This window comes from Triturus cristatus, chromosome 10, assembly GCF_964204655.1.
Source record: "Triturus cristatus chromosome 10, aTriCri1.1, whole genome shotgun sequence".
Taxonomy (NCBI): Eukaryota; Metazoa; Chordata; class Amphibia; order Caudata; family Salamandridae; genus Triturus; species Triturus cristatus.
This window is the reverse complement of record NC_140593.1, coordinates 76,887,148-76,909,914: the sequence shown is the minus strand read 5'-3', so window position 1 is coordinate 76,909,914 and position 22,767 is coordinate 76,887,148. Positions and strand designations below refer to the sequence as shown.

The 22,767-nt window shown below is 44.6% G+C and overlaps 1 protein-coding gene across 3 annotated transcripts in view; it reads right to left on the bottom strand.

The window, feature by feature from the left end:
- KCNH8 (potassium voltage-gated channel subfamily H member 8) overlaps positions 1–22,767 on the bottom strand; it is a 953,382-nt gene that overhangs the window by 585,449 nt on the left and 345,166 nt on the right. For all 3 annotated transcript variants that reach the window (XM_085630453.1, XM_085630455.1, XM_085630454.1), the window contains exon 2: positions 1,844–2,077. In XM_085630453.1, the coding sequence (XP_085486579.1) occupies positions 1,844–2,077 (234 nt within the window). The remainder of the gene's footprint in view (positions 1–1,843; positions 2,078–22,767) is intronic.

The following is a 22,767-nucleotide window of genomic DNA, read 5'->3' as shown; positions in this document are numbered from 1 at the left end:
AAAGAGTCCAGTGATTCCTGCTACAGGTCAAACTGACTTAGTGTGTTGTGAATAAATATTTTCCTAGTCTTGGTTCATAGTTTTCTAAGTGAAAAAGCCCCTCGGTGATTTCTCCTTCCCCTTCAAGATCTCGTATCCCCAACGGATCACACCAGGACATGACAATTTGTTAAGCCAAATTCTAACCTTAGAGTAGCTACAAACAATTCGCATGAGTCCCCGTAGTCCTGTCAAATACAGGAATAAATCCATATCTAGAGAATAAATGGGAAGGTGTCACCCCTAAATTGTTTTCTGGTGGTAGGGAAAGGGTTTCTCCATGGATACAAATATTTTCCACATGTACAAAATGGAGGAAAAACTATAAAAGTAAGAATTCACTTCTGCAAACTATTTTGTACATCCCTAAATGTACAGTTATCTATATGATTGCAAAAAGGCTTTTGTATGTAAATAACCAGGAATCTACAAGGAATTCTACAACTACGCCTGGAGAATTGTGATTGTGGAAGCTTCCCAGGTGAATACTTGCTATTCTCTTTGTAAATCCCCAAAAACTCAGGAACGTACTGCAAACATTGGAAGAACCTTAAACAAGTACACATGTGTCTTTCTTAAAACCACGCCTTTATTGTCATCTGCCTTATGCATGTTTTTCATCAGTCCTATATTACTTTTCTCTGGATCCAGCACACAAGAGGTGTTTAAGCTCCAATAAAAGCCCATAAACAGGAGACCAGTATTAATAATATGTTAGTGGCCGGATAATGGCGCATCCTTCGAAGCCCCAAAGAGCACATGACCTAAATAGATGCACACTTGTGTTCTGTCCCACAGTGCTGAAGAAACCTGAGTCCTGAGGTGAGCAAGGGGAGGGCCTTGCACTGGGCTGGTCCAGGCTGGTGCACAGTAACAATCAGTGAAAAATTGAATCCCAGGTGATGGGAGGTGGACCAATACTGGGGGATTCCGTGGAAAGTCCGCACAGGAGTGCCTGAGCGGAGGGGATACGAGAGCTTTACTTTGCAGTTAGATGGGGAGCGGCTACAGTAGAAAGATGACTTCAGCAGCCGGTACCTCTAAATCACCACACCGAGCCCCCCACCTGCAGCCTGCCAACGTCTACGTCATCTATAACATTCACATAGCATCAATTATTTGCTTCCTTTTTGATCCTGAACTTCAGCTTTGATGTATTCTTTTCTATAGATTATTGAATGTGATTATGTATCTCTTTATGTCCTTGCTACAGCCAGGCCAAGCCTGTTGTTAGCATATGTCCTACTGTTCACAGCATCGTGACACTGGGCCCTTGGTATTACTTTGTGCATCAGAAATAATAAACACTGGCATCATATGCAATACAGCTTCTGTCTAGTGAAATGTGCACCGTGAGGGGTCATAAGCCCATCTGGGCATCAATTTCCAAAGACTTGTATCAACCCCCAAAGAATTCAGCATTTAAAAATAACATAATAAAAATGAAATAATTAACAAGAAAATGAGCCATCACAACTGAGGATTCATTGAAACGCGACTATCTCATGGCCATGTTGCATTCGAGTAGACAATACTTTGGCTATTAACATTGACTGCAAGACAATGTGCAACCTCTGAGTTTCATGTTGAGCACATTCCATATTTAGGACAAATATTTATACATAAAAATTAAATTAATTGAAATGAAGATAAATTAGAACAATATAAATAAATAAATATTTCATATTTAGAAGCATAAGAAAAATTTTGGACAGGGGATGCTGTGTGACTCTGTGTGCCACGTGCTGATGCGTGAGACAACTTGTGTTCATGAGAAGGTGGGAAGACGTGGGCGCTCACTCACCATTCTTCTTGTAAAACATGATCTCCCCCTTGAACTCGCTTTTGTCCTCCAGGGACATCTCGATCTCCAGCGTCATCTGCTCGTTGGTCTCGGCGCCGAAGAGAAACTTGCAGCTGCAGCTCTTCTGCATGACTTCAGTGCGTGCGAAGCCCGCCAACTCGCAGAAGCCATCGGAACAGTACACGATGGGGAACCCCTTCGACACCTGAGCGTTGGCGAGGATGAAGTTGCTGTCTGTGGAGAAACACACCGGAGGGACTAACGTTACAAAGAGCATGGCGTTGGGTCATCCTGACTGTGCAGCTGGGTGGACCACATCTGAGTCCACACCAAGAGACACACCGCTTTCAATCATTCAGAGTAGGGTGGACATTAGGAATATACACAGGGGTTTGGGAAAGAGTTTACTGCACAGGAAAGATGCAAAATCTACCTTGCTGCTATCATGTGCAGAGAAGATAGAGTGATATTGAACACAGAGTAAAAAGCCTCCACCTCCAACTATTGTCATCTTCTTTTACCAGACTAACCTTCTCTCACTTTACACTGTCTCCAGCACTGTGCTCCACCTCACCTTTCAAGATACCCTACAGAGCCCACTCATTCACTCGCCTTCGCTCCCTCTAACATCGCTGCCCCGTAGAGGTGCTGCTATCGCATTCTCAGCTTTGCTTCTTCCAAGTCCTGCATCACACCTGGTTTCAAAAACATCCTCCAACAACTTCTGTTCAGATGTCAGTTTTAAGGGGCTTGTTACACATCTGGTGGTCCACGACCACAGACTCGCGGCAGCGCAGTGGTGGTGGACGTCCAACCGGCCTATAATGATCAGGGTGGGCGGCCCACCCTGGGACCACTGCAACCTCCAGGCACCTGAGATCCCTGAGGCCCCACCAAGCATATCATGAGTTTCCTCACCGCCACAATTTTCATGGCGATGCAACTGCCATGAAAAGTGTAGGGCCCCCTTATGCCTCTGCGCCATAGGGCGCCATAGGGTGCATGCAGGGGGGCACATGTTTTATGGCCCTATGTGCATGCACCCCAGTAGCTGCACGGCATGGAACTGCAGCAGTCCTTGCCATGCAGGTATTATTTTGATGTTCCCATTGCAGGTGCCAATTTCATAGGCACCGCCGTGGGAACGCCAAAGAACCGCCCTCCAGACAGAAGAAAACTCCTTATCCGGCAGACAGTTCAAACATGGGTTTGGAGGTGCAGGAGCGGGGTCCTGCTCCCGCACCGCCAAACTCATAATAAGGCTCTAAGTCTACTGGTTCGGGTGGTCTCCCACTGTCACTGGAGCTGCTCCCAGGTGTCACCTCTCAAAGTTCAACTCTCATCACATATCTCCTGCCCCTTAGTTGTGCCTTCCTGCTCTGATACCATTTCCCTCCTCCCCTGGGACCAATTCCTCTTTGAGGCTTACCCCACTCTTCCCTTGACTCCCAGCATCTCTGCCAGACGGGCTCATAATGTTCTACTTGTATATCGTCCTGCTTGTGTCACACTTTGGATGGATTTTTGGTGCCATCTGATATTCTTCACACAAACATATCCGCGTAAACATAAAACAGTAGTAGGAAACCTATAGAAAGTACTGAGTTGGATAATGCAGCGTGAATGAATGTGGATAAGCAAAGGGCCCATAAAAGCTGCGATAGACTTCCTTTTTAAGAAGAACTTTGAGGGATGAGACTGCAAAGGACAGAGCGGGCCCGCCCAGAAGATGGCGATGCCAGAGGAAGAGAAGAAATCAGAGGAAAAGTCAAAGATCAGGACCCAAGAACACAAGCAAAGCACCAGTAACCTACAGGACAGGATCCCAACAGAAGGACAGGGCCTGGAAATGAAAGACACAATGAGTAATAGGGTAATCAATTTTCTGATCATGTCTTCAGACAAGCAGAGACTCAGCTAGGCTTATCCTTCTGCCCAGAGAAAACATGTGATTACAGGAGAACACAGCTTAACGTGTTCATTAAACATTATTAGCAAATTTAAGTTACATACACGTTGCCCAAAAAAAATGTATTGGAAGTAACGTTGTAATGAATGTAACTTAACCGATTGGGCTCCAAGTTGGTGGTTTTTGCCCATGCCTGAAGCACTATTACTGTGGCTGAGAGAGGAGGAAGGGCTGTCTACTCGGTGGTGTAACGCAAAATGATGGGGCCCCTCTGCAGAGTGTGATGAGGGGACCGAGTCTCACATACCTCACAGACAGTTACGGCTCGCCAAGGGTGTGCTGTGGGGCGGTGAGGCGGGGTGAGGGAGGGGTTGGGTGGGGGTAGTAAACTCCGGCTTTTGGCTGAAGGGAGTTAAGTAAATAAATAAATAAAACAATTTACATTGCGCACGCTGCAACGCCAACTCGGCGATGCAGCGCGCGCAATGTAAATTGTTTTATCTATTTACTTAATTAACTCCCTTTGGCTTTATGCCAGAGTTTACTACCGCCCACCTTGGCCCTCCCCCGCCCCTCCTCCCCCACCCCTCCTCCCCGCCCCGCAGCACACCCTCGGCGAGCCGCCATTGCTCTTTGGACTTGGGCTGAATGGGTCCCCTTTAAAGGGTTGGGGTCCCCTGGGTGGTTAGGGGCCATATGCGCCTCAAGAGCAGCCAAGATCTGTGTTACACCCCTGGGTCTACCAGACCATTTCAAGCGATGTTAACAAATGTGCAAGAGTGGTTTCAAACCTACATATGTGTTAATGTGGCAAGAGCTAAAAGACAATACAGATGTATCTCATTATGTGGTGTAAGCAGACTTGAAAAAATGAAGGTGTGAGAGTCATCCATGCACATGTGATCTGACTCAAACACAAAAAGAATCCTTGGAGTCATTGAAAAGATGACTGATGTAGTATTTAAATCTCTGGGAAAGAGTGGTAGCATAGTCTTGTGGAATAAAGATTTATATGTACAAGAGTGTGTCAACAAGAGGAAGAACCCCTGCAGAGAGGGCTAGACAACCAAGTGACAATAAGTTACACCAGAGGGTCTTTAACTTTTGTAATTGCATTTATAGAGCGTTTACTACCCCTGACGAAGCGTCGAAGTAGCACGCTACTCTGGAACCCGTAAAGAATGTGTTGAGTTAGTATTAGTATAGTGAAATATGAAAGTAATTTTGAGTGGTGGATAGGTTAGTCAGTTATTTGGATCTAGAAGGATAGCAGGGGGATAGAAGAGGGAAAAAGGTTTTCATTTATATAGGGCTTGTTTCCCCTGATGGGGTGTTAAAGCGCTTTTTTCGGCGAGTAGCTCGCTTCTCCGGAACCCATAAAGGATTAGTGGTGAATTAGTATAGTGAAATATGAGAAAGATATTCTTAAATGTTTTTTTGTCGAGCACATTTTCAATGTTATTTTGGTTTCTGGAAATGTTCTTGTACATTTAGTTTTAAGGAAGTTTTATATCAATATACTGAGGTTGCATGTGTCTGGCTACTACATGAACCTGACTACTAAATGAAATTGATTGTAAAGACTGCGTTATTTATGTGCTGATCTTTTATGGCTGAATTGCCGAATAAAGCTTATGAATTGACAGTAAGGGCTTCACTGTTGGGTACCTTATTTCACAGTTTTGAACTTCCTGTTATATGTGTTGAGCTTTGAGAAGAAGTTCCGCTTAAGAAATGTCCCCCCTGAACCGCAGATTCTAGAATATTATTTAGTGGCCCCCGGTTCTGAGGAGTGGGGCTGCCCCTGTTGGTTGTTATCCCTGTTAGCAGTAGACAAGAGTGGAATGAAACCCCTTAAAAAATGTCACTCCCAGAATCCCTTGCCTCAATCTATTCCCTAAAGTACACTAGAGTCTCAAACCCATCCCGGGAAGACCAATTATTTCAGGTCAGAATTACCTTCTAGAAAACACGTCAATCCCTGTTGACTGCTTTTTACTACCGAGTGTGTCTTGGCTACTTTCTTTGTTGAGAGGTTGGACTTGAAATGGCAGGATGATTCCATGATGCTGGCGTTGGATGTGACCAGCCTTTATGGAAGCACAGAACATGCATTTGGTAATTATGAAATTCCGACCGCATTCTTCCTATTTCGAAATACGTTTTACTCAATCGCATACTTTGTATTGTTTTCAGCTTTATGTGTTTCTTTGTGTGCACTGGGTAATTCTTTCCTCTTTCCCTTCTACTTAGAAGCTAGCCAACTCTTTGGAGCTGTTTCTTCTGTTGTATGCCTTAGGTCATGGCCAATGTCTTCCGCTCCTGTTGTACGCGCTCCAATGCTTGTTAGGCATGGTTCCTCTATATTAAAACCTGATACGAATAAGTAAATAAACAAATAAATGAAGCCATTTCCTACAGATCCCACCTCACACCTCTTTGCTCCACCTCTTCCTGCGCAGCACTTCCGCTAGCACGACCTCTCCTACCATGACAGTACTCCCCGCGTCCAGACATGTCTTCTCTTCTTCTCACCCATCACCTTCCCTCCTTAGCTGGACCGCTCCTCCTCACCCTGTATTCCCTCTGCCACCATACTCCCTACATGCCCCAATCATTGCCTCATTGGCATGAATGGAGGCTGCATCCTTTCACACTGCCAGGCATTTCTAACACCCCACCAGATCAAAAACTCTCATATTGATTGATGTGTTCATTTACAAAGTTAATAAAGTGAAAACTAAGCACAACAAACGCGTCAGGGCACAGAGCAGAAAATAATATACCACAAAGGTATGCCTCAGCAATGCAAGTCTTCTTTCTGTACTGCCCTATGCCAATGTGAAAGGGCAGTAATGCACTGTATTTATGAATATGTAGCATCCCTGTCCTTTCCCCCAGTGCTGGCGCACACTTTGCTGCATAGCACCAACTTAGACACCATTGCGCCATGGTGTAACGGGGTCTCAGTTGCAGGCAGCATTATTATTGTCCAGGAAGGAGCACTTTGCAGCACACATGGAAAGAGGAAAGAACGAGGAGAAATAAAAATACATCTCCTCGTTACGCCTGCTCTGGCGTGGCGTACGCTTTTCGCGCTGCCCCAGGTATACATGATTAGGTAAATCTGGGGCAGCATCAAAATCCATGGCTGCTGCGTTGGAACACCCACCGCAACGCCCATGGAATGCCTCCTTGACACAGAGTAAGGCAACGCAGCAACTTGCGCTGCTTCGTCTTACTCCATATCTATGGGGCCATACAAAACCACCCAGGTTGGCTTTGTGTCCCTTCATAGATATTATTGATGGGCTTGCACCACCGGAGTGTCAAAAAAAGTGACTCTCCTTGTAAATAAGCCCCACAGTGCTCAAAAGTGAAAAAATGGCGCACGAAGGTGATCACAAGATAAGAACGAGAAGACCAAGACTTCATTCACTGTTCACGAAGAGAGGTGTTTCGAATACAAGCTCCATGAAACATCCTCTCTGATTTGAGGTAAACAAATAGTCTTTTCTACCAGGAAGCCCTTCAATCCTACAGAGTAAAATCGGCCACCTTCAAAGCCTCATTGCTCTCAGAGTGGAAAGAACACTATTGTCTCCAACAGCCCCTCTTTTCTTGAAATGTTTAGAGCCTTGGATAGTGGTGTGTCTGTTTATTCCCTGTTCTGGGTATTTGTGAAAAAAGTCATTTTTCTCTCCACTTTACAGCATTTTGCAAAATGAGTATCATTCGTAAAGTTCATTGGTGAATTCATTGATTTTATTTTCCGCAATGCTATTGATTGATCCCATGAGCGCAGGTGTCCTAGTAAACAATCTTCTGTAGAGCTTTGACCTTTATTGAAGCAGCTGCTTTGTGTGATCCCCTGGCCTTCTGCAGTCTCTCTCCCTGTCTTTATTGGTCTTTATTACCTTGCCTTCTTTTAAAGTTGTTAACTTGATTTTTGAAAATTGGCTTGTATAGCAGAGCACACGAGCCACTGGATGAAGAACTATGGGGCATATTATCAACAGCCAGCGATAATTATCGCTGGCTGTTCATAGCGATAGAAAAATGATCCCCAGCTATCGCTGAATATTATCGCCAAGATAACGCTATATTTACAACGCATAGCGCTATGGCGATAATATTTCAGCGATAGCGGTGTTTTTAATGGAACATCGCTGGTTTTCCAGCGATGTTCCATTGAAAACAGCGATAACATTGCTGATAGGACCCTGTGGTCCTATCAGCATAATCCATATCCCATTAAAAGTATGCCTTAGTCAGGAATTTAACAGGTGTTAAATTCCTGAGATTTTTTTTATCGCTGCACCTCCTTGTTAATATCGCGAAGCTGCCTTCACGATATTAACATGTGTTGTTTTCACAGCCACGCCTCATTTGCATCTCATTAGCGAGGCGAGGCTGTGAAAAAACGGGCTCTACATCAAGGAAACACGCGCTAGCGTGTCCTTGATGATATTGCGATATAATTATCGCCGCTTTTCTCCCAAAAACGGACGCGAGCCCTTGCTAATATGCCCCTATGTAATATCACACCAATGGCGCCCACTGTACCTACTTCAATCTTTTTCTTAAAAAACTGTCTAGTCTGTGTATACCTGCAAACGGCTGCAAATGCAGCCATGGAGGCCTGCAAGGGACAGACTATCTTCACCTTTGCTGTCACATTAGCAAAGTTGCAGTATTTGAACTGTTTCCCCTTGAGCGGATATGGAGCAATAACAAAGGAAGTAGGACTTTGGGGTGGGGGCGTACAGGGTCCATGGCGCCGCTGTCTGCGGCCATCGAGGCCTGCTGCCGCCACACGCGTGGTGGAGGCTGTCCCTCATGGGCGGGGTCAGCTTTGCAAATGGCGACTGACTTGTCTGTGGTAGCTTTTCGAACTGTTGTGGCTTGGGAAGCTGCTGCAAAGCCATTGGTAGAATTCCTTGTGAGTTGTGAGGGTGGGCATCGCTCTTTTATCACACCCCCTGGCACTGAGAATCATAAGGGTCACAGTATTAATGTTGTGGGTTACAAAGAGCTTTGTGACATTTCAAAATTGTATTTTTACAGCTGCAAATCCAGTCAATATGCACAGCACTGGCTTTTCAATCGCCAAGATGCCTTTGCACACCTGAGTCATTATTTAGACTTATTTGGGGGCATATCAGCAAGCAGGCGTTAAAAAATTATCGCCGCTTTTGCGACCGTTTTCGGATGAAAAGCGCCGATAATTTTATCGCCTTATCTGCAAGGTCACGTTATCACGTGAAACCTTGCCTTATCTCCAATTCCCTTAACGCCCATCTTTTCATTTCTAATGAGATGCAAAGTGGGCGTTCCCCCCCAGGATAACGGGAGAAATGTTGATAAGCGACATTTCTCCTACTATCAAGCCTCACGCAAAGCAGCATAGCGACAGGAAAAGTAGCGATAACCTCTGTTATCGCTACTTTCCTTACGCCTGCTTTGAAATTGACTTAGCCATGATATCCTACGGAAGGTGGATATCATGGCTAAGTTTGTGAGGCCCTATCAGCAAGCTATCGCCAAACTTCGTGGGATTATCGCTGGGTTTCCAGTGATAATCACACATTTGGGAGGTAGCGCTAGGATTTTTATCGCTTTTGAGATAAGCGTTGCTAATAGCACGCTATCTCAGCGATAAAAATCCACACTAGCCGGCGATAATTATCCTAGCACTAAGTGCGCTTAGCGATAATTATCGCCGGTTGTTGCTGATATGCCCCTTCGTTTTTTATTATTGGAACCTAAAATATCATCTCGTATCACTCTTTTTCTCCATCCAAATATTTTCATGGCGAACTCCTTTAAAGACTATTCTCCATCAATACATAACTGAAGATGCTACATCTTGAGCATGTCAAAAGTGGAAGGGCGAGGGGAGGCACAAACTTGGTAAATTTTTTGCTCACACTTTGGTGAAGGTTTTTTTTTTTTTTTTACAAAACTTTGCAATCTGCATAGTCTTCGGGTATGTTTTAAAGTTGTTGAATAAACACGGTAGAAATCGTATCCAAAAAGTAACTGTGTGTGAAAAAACTCAGTAAAAAATCCATCTCTGTGAACAAATTCTCTTGCATGTTGGAAAACCCGGAAAACGAATTAACTCCGAAGATTGTCTAGTTTCCCATCTTCACCCAGTTTTGTGGTTGAAATTTTAATTTTGCACACACACAATCATCTAACAGAGTCTGCGCATCAACATTAACCAAAACGTGATAAAGAGGCTCTTACCAGAGAATTTAACAACACCAGGTAGAAAAGATGAACCAGAGCCCCCCCAAATAGGACTGTGTAAAATGTGTGTTATCTGCTGACCTGAAGTTTACATCTTCCAACTTTTTGATTTTTAAAATACATATTTATTGTCTATGTGGCAGGTAATTTGCATGGGTTAGTTTACAGACCTGTGCATTAGCATGTTTCCGGATGGCGAATACCCTCTGCATCTCTAGTGTACCCTGAAAATCGACACCAAGATATTGATGGCAGATAATATTGAGAAGAAAATATCAAATATAAAATATCAGCAGCTATGTACGTTGAGATATTCCATACCTGACTTCCGGTATGTGTTCCTTGGTGACATGTACATCTTCAAGGTACGTAGATGTGGAGTTAGTAATGGTATATCTATACTTCCCTATATGCACTTACCTTGCTATGTTTTGACCATCAATAGTTTGTCTTCGATATTCCTATGCCATGATATTCTGTGCGTCTATATTCAGTAGTGCAACCTACAGGACTATTTCACAGCATGGAGGCATACTTTTCAGCATCCTTAAGAGTAGGTTTATGTGTATCTCAAGAGGGGAAGTGGAAATATGGAATATTTGTGGATACAAGCAAAGGGAGGTTTGCATGACCCCTCCAATGACGCTCCCACAACCCCTGCTCTTTCTGGCCCTACCTCTAAATGTGTAACTGCGGAAAACCAATTGCATTTCTGGATTTCTACACAGTCAAAATTCAATTTGTGCTCCGAAAGATCTGCAAACCTGATTTATTGAATGAAGCATATGTGATTTCTGACTGCAAATTAAAGTTTTCGACTCTGGCACTAAGCTTAAGAGTGGACATCAACAAGGCACATTTCTGATAAAACTGTCACTGGCCAGCAAAACTGCAAACATATTATTAGATCTGGCATCGTTTGGTGCCCTCTATCTTTTTACCTTTTACCTCCTGTTTTTCACTGTGTGCTGGATTTAATTTATGTCCTGGTAGTGAAAAACTGCTAAATTCGTTTTTCACTATAGTAAGGCCTATCTCTCCAATAGGTTAGCATTGGAGCTGCCTTGTAACATTATACAAGTGTACCTTCCAATTGGAAGCTGATATAAAATTAGAGTTTGGTGTCTCTGGACTCACAATTTAAAAACACATCTTTTTTTAACTTGCAAGTCTGAAAATGCCACTTTTAGAAAGTGGTACAAAAGGGGGTTGGCAGGGTATGCTCAGACGTGAGTCCCTTGCTCACTTTGCCACTGGATTCAAGCAAGCCTGGCTGAAGACGGCTGAAATGCCCGAAACCGGTCCTAGGAAGCTTGTTTCCGGTCCAGGGAAGGCATGGCTTGGCAGTTCGGGCTGGATTGTTCCCATGAGGCACAGGGTCAGACTGATTTGCATATGGCCATGTCTGAGCTGGGGTGGCAGAGTGGGCTAAAGAACGGTGATGGATCAAACCCAGACCTGTTGACTGGGTGTGAGTGTTTGATTGGTTCTGATGCTCCGTCCATCACCACCCCCTTTTGTACTGCTTTGTTCGCCATAAGTTGGCAGGGTATGCTCAGACGTGAGTCCCTTGCTCACTTTGCCACTGGATTCAAGCAAGCCTGGCTGAAGACGGCTGAAATGCCAGAAACCGGTCCTAGGAAGCTTGTTTCCGGTCCAGGGAAGGCATGGCTTGGCAGTTCGGGCTGGATTGTTCCCATGAGGCACAGGGTCAGACTGATTTGCATATGGCCATGTCTGAGCTGGGGTGGCAGAGTGGGCTAAAGAACGGTGATGGATCAAACCCAGATCTGTTGACTGGGTGTGAGTGTTTGATTGGTTCTGATGCTCCGTCCATCACCACCCCCCTTTTGTACTACTTTTAGAAAGTGGGCATTTTTTTGCTTAACCGTTCTGTGCTTCTGCCTGTCCCTAGAATACATGTCTGGGTTGTATGGCAGTTGGGCTTTGTAAATTCACTCTAGACAGTCACACAAAGGGAGCTGAAGTGTGCCCTGCAAATCCTGACGGCCCATCACCAGGCTGATGGGTCTTCCTGAGCTAGAGCAGTGGGAGGAGTAGACACTTGCACCTGAATATAGCTGTGCCTGTCCCCTCACAAAGCAGTCTCTACACCCATGTACTGTGTCTGGAGCCCGGGCAAGGACGGGCAGGGCGTTGTGCACTGCAAAAACCTTTCTTTGAAGTTTACCTACTTCAACGACTGAAATAAATATAAGTACAGGACCTCTGAAACCATATACTCGGCACACTTCTGGACTGAGGACATTCTGCCAAGAAGAGGAGCTTTTGTGCTGCCAGGAGGGACTGCCACTTTGCTGCTTACTTTGCTGTGTTGGCCTGCTACTTCTGTCTTGGGAGTGAGAGGACTGGACTTTGCTCTCTGCATCCTGCTTTCTAAATTTCTTCAAGGGCTTTAGTTGAGCTTGCCTCCTGTTGGAAGTGTCAGGGCCATCAAAGACTTCACCTGCAGCACCTGGGCTTTCCTGACAAGAGCCCTACTCTGCCAACTGGTGCCAAGTTCAGTTTCTGGACCCTTGAAAGTGAGTTTGCTGTGTTCAACAAGAAGAAACCAGCATATCAACTTTGATTGTGACTTCAGAACTGACGCCGCTCTTCGACATCTGCACCGGAACCGTGGTCCCTGCCCAACGCAATGACCGTGACTTGCAAAGCAGGCCCCAATGCCACCGCATTGCTTCTGAGGAACCACTACAGAGGGAGTCCCGGGTAGCCCATCACTGAAGTCCGTGGCACCCGACTCCGCCACCGCACCTGTGGTTGCATGGTGGGATATTTACACTGTGAAATTTATGCTGCGTGGTTTGACTCTCGGTCATTCATCAAACCCAAATCGCTTGCGGAACCGACTCCTTGCCACCAATGCCGCATCAACTCCCCTGTGCCTTGCAACGTCCCATGCACCGACATGCCAACAATCTGCACCGACAGTAAGGAACTGATGCCACACCCGCCCCCGCAACACCTCACCCTCCAGCACCTCACAACGTCTTTGTGTTGTCAATGTTTTCAAGGTACTGTAACCAGGGACTGTACGACTCCGTAACGATTGCAGATGCCCTCGAACTCTGAGATTCGACTGTCAAGAATGTCGCTATACCCCAGTGGTACCTCTCATTCTTCTAAGCACTGTAACTGCATTTACTCTTTGAGGATTCGTATTTTGATATGTGGATGTTGGATTTTTGTTGTTTTGGTCTTGTTTTACTCAGATAAATATTGGCTATGTTTTCTGGCGTTTTTCAGTGTGTTTGTGTGTGTGTGTGTGTGTGTGTGTACAAATACTTTACACATTTCCTTGGAGGATAAGCATGACTGCTCTTGCCAAGCTACCAAGGGGGTGAGCATGGGATATTTTGAGGGTGGAACTTGCTTACTCTGACTAGAGTGAGGGTCCCTGCTTGGAAAGTGTGCAACCCACAGCTAACCAGGGACCCCAATTCTAACACATCTCGAAAGATCAATGTAAATAAATGTAGAATTGCACGATCGCCGAGAGTTATAAACTCGAACTCTCACTTTAATTCTAATTAGTTTTTTTCCTCTGCACACTCCTGGCTTCCTGTTTTTTGTCCTACAGTTGGCATCACTCACTCTATCACTCACTGGAGTTATTTTATTTTCCCTTTGCCCCCTCTCTGTTTCCTTTCATCAGGCTCCTTCTTTTACTAAACCTGTTTTGCTTCCCTTTGTCAATTTCTGCAGCTTGTAGGATTAAGGGGATTTCCAGGTATTCAGTAAAACAGCTGTGCAGTAAATGTTCCAGCGTAGGCAGCTTAGAGCCTGCAGTGCGGCTGCAGCTGGAGAAGCAGGTTTTATTGAAACATATGCGGTCTGAGAGGGTGGGGGGTTGGAGGGGGGGGTGCGAGGCGACCCTACGATGAGTCTATGCAGAAAGAGACCCATCTTCGACCCCTGGCCCTTGGGCCTCGTCCCTAGGGTCCTAGTGGCTGACACCCCTTGTTTGTGAAACTGAGCACAGACATTTATGTGGCATGATCAAGGGTGACAGGTCAAGGGTGACAGGTCAAGGGTGACAGGTCAAGGGTGACAGGTCTGTCTAAGCATGTGGTCTGAGGAATAGGAATCCAGGCAATTCATCTACAGGCCTGGCTTTGTCTAAATCCGCTTTTATGAACACTAATTGCATCACATACTGATGGGAAACATTGTCTGAGCCCTACAGTATCGGTGCCATCAAGAGGCCGAGGCTGCGCTCCCGCTGCAATGTGTATGTTAAGCCTGATGCCCCCACACACATGCAGATTGTAAACACTGCATTATTTGAGGCACTTGTTTAGCGTAGTCACACATGCACACATGCACACACGTGGTATTTGTAGCTTGTAAAGTAGTGATATGTGCACACAAACATGCACACTGTTTACACTGCACTATTTGTGACACTTGTGCACTGTAATCAGATACACACACACACACACACACACACATTGTTATCATTGCACCATTTGAATCACATTTCACCCTGACGACCTCTCCAACAACTGGGCCATCAGCCCTTCATCAGCAACATTATTGAAAAAGCAGTCTACAGAGCCCTCCACAATCCCACCAAGGACAGCCATTTGCTGCACAACCACCCGCCCAGCTTCAGATCCTGCTGCAGCACAGAGACATCCACCTTGCAGATCATAGAGAATGCTCTCACGACCCCTCCCTCGTGGCGCCGCTTGGCCTCTCAGCAGCCTTCAAGACTGTCAATCATCTGACCATCATCTAGAAGTCTTGAGGTCCTTCACCGGTTCAATTGCACCAGTTCGGTCACACGGACACCGGCAGGGACCACAGTCTCCTTATTACACGTTGAGTCACCCAATGTTGCACCAGGTCCCCTTTTCATCCTGTACATAGAGCCACTCGAGACCGTGATCACACATAATGATGATGATGGCATCAATCTCTGCCTGGACCTCTTCCAGGCCTGGCTGTCCAGCCTTTACCTGAAGCTCAACCCAACCAAAATAGAATGTCTGCTATTGACTAACAACGACAAGCTACATCTGCTACATGAACCTGGACAAAATCAACCCCCAACTATTACACAACACAAAATAATTTAATTTCATATTGGGCACTTACCTCTGCCTCAAGGAACACAACATCAAAGGCCTGGAGCCAGCCAAGAAAAATAAACTATTGCTAGCTGAACGCTACTTCAGAATTGCTGCTCAGGCCCTTAAAGTCTCATGTGAATATAAAGGTAACACCGTGGCCCTTGGCCTCGCAAATTCCACGATGCCCCTTTTGAGGGCACCATTCCTGCCAAAGCATGGGTTATCAAAGGCCTGAAAAATATATTTTCGCCACCCTGAAATTGCACAGGGTAACCTTGCTTGCTTGCTCCTCCTCCAAAACTAGCCGCATCATCTACAAAGCCATCGCAACCAGCATCTCTGACTGACAGCTCTCGACGTGCCCACGCCTGAACACCATCATATCGGAGATGAAGAAGTGCAATAAAATAATAAAGCAACACGCCTGTTATGTATATGCACACATGATCTGGAACAACATTCCTATATTTATCAAGTTTTCTCCACTTTTCTTCATTTTAGGAAAGAGCTCAAGAAACATCTCCTCAACGGCCACTGCATCGCGATGCATTAACAGCCGACGGAGGATCTTAGGACGCAGCTTCCCTCCAATCACTTGCTGGCTGCATCTTTTCCTCTGAGCCCACAGGGTGTTCCAATGCCTTTCTGCTCTGCTTGTGCTACACAAATACCACTCATACATGTAGGTATGTCCATGTGTATTAAAGTCAGTCACACACACAGGAAGGAAGGAGTGCCACATCCAGACACTCATTGTTTCTTGTGTCATTGCACCCATTCTGAATGATGTTATTGTCTGAAGTAACAGGTTCATAAATAAAATCCTTTGGTAATTCAATAGGCATAGTAAGTGTTAGATCTGGGGGTCTCCAGTTGGCAGAGGTAGGTACCACTGTCCAAATAGGGACCCTTGCTTCTAGTCAGGGTAAGGGGGATACACTCTTTAGATAACCCCTGCTCACCCCCTTGGTAGCTTGCCACGAGCAGACAGGCTTATCTAAGGCAATGTGTAAAGTATTTGTACCAACATTCACAGTAACACAGTGAAAACACCACAAATGGACACCACACCAGTTTAGAAAAATAAAGTATCTTTATCTAAACTACACAAGACCAAAACGACAAAAATCCAACATACACAGTTCAAGAATATGATTTTTAAAGAGTTCTAGGGTTTGTGTGAAAATAATCCACAGTTGCGTCACGTTTAGCCCAAAGTACCTGTAGATGAGACAAAAGTTCCAAATGGAAGCTGCAGCGTTGAAAAACAAGCGATGCGTCACTCCTGAGACCCTGGGGAGGCGATGCGACAGCCCCGCTGCACGTAGCGGACGTAGTGAAAAACAAAAATGGCTGTAATTCACTAAGAGGACATGCCACACACACCAGGGCATGTCCTACCTTATACTTACAATGCACCCTGCCCTTGGGCCTACCATAGGGGTGACTAATATGCAGAAAAGGGAACGTTTAGGGACTGGCAAGTGGGTGCACTTGCCCAGTCAGCATGGCAGTGAGCAACTGCACCCAGGCACTGCGGTGGCAGGCCGAGACACCATTTTAAGACTACTCCTGTGGGTGGCACAATCAGTGCTGCAGCCGACTAGTAGCATTTGAATCACCAGCCCTGGCACACTCAGTGCACTTTACTAGGGATCTACTGATGAACCAAATCTGCCAATCATGGATAACCAATCATAGTAACAATTTATACAGAGAGCATATGCACTTTAGCACTGATCAGCAGTGGTAAAGTGCCCAGAGTCCTATGGCCAACAACCACGGGTCAGGAAAAACAAAGGAGGAAGAAGCAAAAAGTTTGGGGATAACCCTGCAAAAAGGGCCATTTCCAGCCGTAAACAACTGCAAGGACTCGTGCCTTGCAATTGTGTTTTTGCACTTATGGGCACATGCTCAAAGATGAGCTGGCAATATGTATGTGTAATGCATTGGCTCTATGTAGTTAAGTGGACTCATGTTTACTATAAATTAATGGCACCTATGGGTATCCCTGATTTTGCAAACAGGCCGTTTTAGGATGTGTGGCTGTGGATTGAAGCTGTGTCTCCTCTAGGTTGCCTACCGTGAAGGAATGCTGGTGTGCTGTTGGCTAAAAGAGTTCTACAAGTGGTGGAAGCTTGTACTAGTCTGCCCTGTTTGATGTTTGATGTTCTGCATAGAATGAATGCTGCTTTCTGTTTTAGATGGAAGCTTGCTTTGCGAGTGCCATTCTGTACCTGTTTTATAAGTAAGCAAAGATTGTACGGCTGTCTGCCTGATTTTTACCTGCCCTGTAATAGGAAAATCTTGTTACGCTACGGACCTAGCTGTACCTGTCTCTTGAAAGAGGGAAGCTTGCACTGTTTCTGTCCAAGGTGTACCTGTTCTATGAAGAAGGGGTGTTTCAACAGCAGCTTTCCATGTTATGAAAAAGAAAGGATATACTGAATGCACTTGAATAACATGGCCTATGAGCAGGGCCACTGGATTTATCTGATTGTGTGGCCGCGGTGATTTATGTATAATTGTAGATTTGCCGCATTTGCCACACAATTCATTATATGTCAAATAATCTGTAGTTTTTAACCAAAAAATTGTTTCTAGTTCGAATGGTTCAAAAGTTTGTAAAAAGGCAGCGACATGTGTTGTGGCGCAGTGTGAGGCCCTTTGCAAAAGCTTACTTGTCACCTTTCAATAGTTTATTGATATATTTGGGTGTTAAAGTAGTACTAATGAGGTACAACTGATGCCCAGACAGTGTTAACAGGCTTAAAAATGACAAAACAATGAAGTAATGCTGTGACAAAATGTACTGCATAATGCCACATAATTTGCATATTCTTGACGCTTAATTTACTCAACCCTGCCTATGTGTCAGCAACTGTTTGTCAATAAATAATGTGGGATACTAGTGACTGGAAGAGGGCACCTGATCTTATAGGGGCAATCTCGAGCACTCCTGTCTTTGATCTTGTGGTAGAGAGACACTAATACATTTTGTTTAGTTCACCCACACACAGATTTATTATATTTCAGACTGAGTAAGAACATATATGTAGACTTAAGTAACAAAACCTCACCCAAACTAGGGAACCCATAAGTAGGTGACTCATCAGCCAGGCAACAATAATTCTATTGGCTGCTTCCCAGTGTTAGATGGAACTCACGGATGAAGCGTAACTCACTGGGTAGGTGAGGGTTCACCATCTCATATGAGTGCAAGGATGGATGGTCATTCCATAAGTGGATTCACTGTTTCTTCCAGGAGTTTTGTATTACTTGTAAGAATATGTCTGTTTACAGGGAGAGTACAGTGCCTTTTAACTCATCTCTCACACTCTCTCTACCTGTCTAGGAGCAGCCCTGTGTGCCTGTGACAATTGTGTGGAGTCTCTTCTGCTGCAGCCATCTGTCCTTCACGCTCCTGAAGGCTGAGTTGCTGCTGTCCTTGTTGTGCTCTCACTGCCTTGTGAAGCTCAGTATCAAACTTTCCACTCCTCAAAAGACAAGAGGATTCACATTGCCATTGTTATTTTGAATGCAATCCTCACAAACTAAGTGAGCAGAGTTTACTTTGGGTTTTAGGTGTCAAACAAGCAGTTTTGAAATGGATTAGATAACATTGTAAAATTATGAAACATAGCTGATCAATGGCTCAATGTCATGCATGGCACCTTCAGCCAATTCTGGCATTTGAGTCACCAGCACTTTGCATGTTAGGGTTTTGATCCCATAATGAAGCTGCTAAGAGCAAAACCTCAAGTCCCACAAAGCATCATGCTAGCATGAAATGCAAAATAAAATCTAGCTCCTGACGCTCTGCCTTTGTCCATGGAAGCATGCATGGGTTAAACAGCCAAGTGTTTGAGAGGGCAGAGACAGCTTTTCAAATGCAAATGTGAGCACCTCACTGCTAATGGGCTAACATTAACACTCCCTGGGAGACAAGGATGCTAACGGAGACATTGTTATCGAGAACAATGCGAATAGCAGCAGATAGACTCGTCTCAAGAGACTCAGACAAAGAAAAAACAATGTACTGACACCCCTGTCGTCTGCCTACAGGTTGGTGTGATTAAGATGGAGTGCCTGTCACGCCACTGGGATGCGCCCTGCCTGGAAGAAATGCAGCATGCGTTGTCCCGCAAGGGCCACCAGTGATGAGCTATAGAGAAAGGAGTGGAGCCCGACACTGCATTGCTGCAGCCCATCATGCTTGGGCTCCCAGGCCTATATTTTTGGACTGGTTGTACCTCAATCTGTTTCCATTAGCCCAAACTGCTCCATAAATGTTTGAAATCGAGAGCGCTCCTAGAACATAAGAAATAGCTCTTTCCACGTCACAGCATTGGGACCTCTCTGATCCCCGACAAAGGAGCAACTGCCAAGAGTTTAACAATGACAAACCCCTCATGTTCCACATAACGCCTACACACAAGGAACACCATCCTGGTGACATGAAAAGACAGAATTTAACATAGCTTTTCCCACTGTAACCAAGAACACCCAACAAGAAACACAGAGTCAAATAATGGGCATAATAAATGGACAAACGATGACTGTAGTTCATAGTCAACCACCCATCCTGACCAGCGTCGCACACATTGGTGCCCATGTTGACTCTTTGACCCTAACTAGACTCAGGATCTCGGTCTGCTTCCATCATAGTCTCCTCCTTTCACTCACACCTACCTGCTTCCTTCTCCTCAGTCCAATGGCACCACCACCATTTGTATCATCTAGTTTGGCTTCCTTGAAACACAGTCCAGAGCAGAAACTGCCTTGAAATTGATCTGTGCATTTACCACCACTCAGTTTTAAAACATTCTCAAACACCTGAACTATTTTCTTTCTAGGCTTGAGAATCGCAACATCTATGTTTAATTAGCCTAGGTTGCTAAACATAACTTTTTCTGTTCAGCAGAAAAATGGTGCTTTGTTTTAGTATGGTTAGCTTGAGCATGCCCATCTAACATATCCTGAGCCACCTAGCTTTCTCAGCATCTCAAGAGTGGGGATGCGCAAAATTTGTATAATATGCTTTTGATTAATTGCAAGGAATTTGGGAAAAAATATGTGTAAGTACACAGAACTATGTGAAAAGCAAAACTGGCACTTGTAGCTACAATTTAGTATTAAGTGCAACTTTTCATCCCAAATGCATGCAGTGATGCATTTCACCCTAAAGAATACTCTGCAAATAAAATAAGTTCCAGAAATAATAGCTGCTTGCATTCCTGTCAGTTGAGTTGTTCCCGTTTTCTAAATATTGGTTTAATAGCAAAATTTCAAGAATTTTGCATAAAAAGCAGAATTTGAAATTACACGAGGTTACACCAGCATAAAAGAAATTTCACTCATGATTCTCTTTACACAATCCTTTAACAACTATCAAAAATAGTAGGTGCCACACCATTCAGAAATAATGAGTCCTGCAGTAAGGTGACAACAAATCCTGCACTCTAGTGTGACAGTTACATGCTCTACAACCGAACACCCTTCATTAAAACCCTGTTAAAACGTTCAACTAATCCATTGCTGTGTGGATGGTATAGAGACATTCTCATGTTTTATTTCTGACTATCCCAAAAACATCTCCATTCCCTGAACAGCTGCACCACATTATGCATTACCAGTTGCTTGAGATATTTTTCATGTAAAATATTATGGGTCTTTGAATTCATTTAGAAAGTTTTCCAATGTGACAAACTTTGAAAAATCACAGAGCTGATACCTTCAAAAAACTACATTTTAAATACCGCACACATACCTGCATGGGTTAAGTGTAAATTTTTGTTCCCATACCTATAGCATCCAAATTTTTTCTAGCAAATATTTTTTTTACTGTGACCTTTTCATTGGCCACTTGCCCTTACAGCCTGCACATCTTCCCCTCCTTGGGATCCTTTGACAGTAGTAAGCAATCTAATGCTTTACTACAGTTAGTTTTCTGCATCAACTGGTCTGTAATCACCTCACCGTGGAAACTGATGTAATTAGAAGTTGTGGCTACATCTTGCAGCCACTGCTTGTAATTCTGTTTCAATCACCCTGGTACCAGCGACTGAACATAAAAATCTTTGAGTTTACAAACTTGTATTATTTTACAAACGGTATGGATAGCCTGATGTTTTATGGTTATTTCATGTTTATATCCATCCGTAGTATTTCATGTTGTACAATTTGAGAAAAGTGTTTAAAGACCTGTTTTTTTCAGTATTCTGACTATACTGCATCAACAGAAAATTCCTGTTTGAAAAGCCTGCATCTTTCCCATTCACTTCCAGCATGCCAGTGTGGTTTCCTGGTGATTTGTGTAAACAAAGGTAGCAGGCCTATACTTTGTACATTCGTTTGGAATGAAATTATCATATATATAATTACTTTCAGTTTCAAGGATTATCCAAGACACTTGATCTGGATGTGGAGGTTCAACCCACTACGATTCACTGCCATCACAGGGATGGTGGCCTGCTGAGGTCAGCAGACTGCATGTCTGTGATTGCTTTTAAATAAAACAATCTTTTTTCTTAAATGCAGCCCATTTTCCTTTAAGAAAAATAAGAAGTGTTAAAAAAAGTTTTTAAAACAATTTTTAAGAGTAGGCAGTAGCCCCATGGTCCACTACCTGGTTCAAAAGATTATTTTTTGACAGTTCACACAGTGGAAGGAGTGCCTGGGAACCCCTCTTTCAAATGGGTTACTATTACCTTTCAGCAGTCAGCAACATATTCTTGCTTTGAAACTGAATTTCGTATATCTGAAACATGGTACCTAAACACTTAGGGGCAGATTTACAAGCCCCATGCGCCACTTTTGCATCACGTTTCCTATGTTAAAAGTGATGCAAAAGTGGCGCAAGGGGCTTGTAAATCTGCCCCTTAGGCCCTTATTACAATGTCGGGTGGAACCATGTGTCAGCGGTTCCATGATCCCAATTAGGATGCGACCGCACTGCGGTCGGAAACTTCAATTGTTCAATGGGAGCTTGTGCAGCGGGCAGAAAACGCTTGCAGCACAAGCTCCCATTGAAAAATTGAAGTTTGTAAACATCCCTGAACCGTGTGGCAAGCACCTCCTGAAGCCTGCCACTCGGTGTAGGGATGTTGAGGAGGGCTCTCTATAGGTGCCCCAGGACAGTGCGCAGAGGGCAAGACAGCTCCGCTAGGGGCCCCCAATGTCACTTTTCGACAGCCTTTCAATGTCGGAAAGGCAGACATGGAATGGCTGTCGGAAGCCGACATCATAATCCTGACAACGGAAACGCCACCCTTAATGGATTATGCTGCCTTTCCGATGGACCGGCAGGCTTCTTGATCCTGTCGGAACTGCGTCGGATTCCCCCGCAGGTTTAAACTCTGACCACCGTCATCCTAATTCGGCAGTGGACTTTAAACCTACCATGTCAGGCAGAAAGCCTCCAACCAGTGGTCGGAGGCTTTCCGCCCGACTTCGTAATCGGGCCCTAAATTTAGAACCCTGTGTTAAAATGTTCTTTTTTTCAAATTATCGCAGTAAACCTTATGTAGAACCAGCCTGAGTCACTTGGTAACAACAAAAAGAAGTTGATTGAATATCTCGGAGTAAAGAGGTGAAACATGGGCCTGGAGATAACTCTGAGCCAAAAGAAGATGACTGTATGCAAGAAGCATGCCTACCGCAGG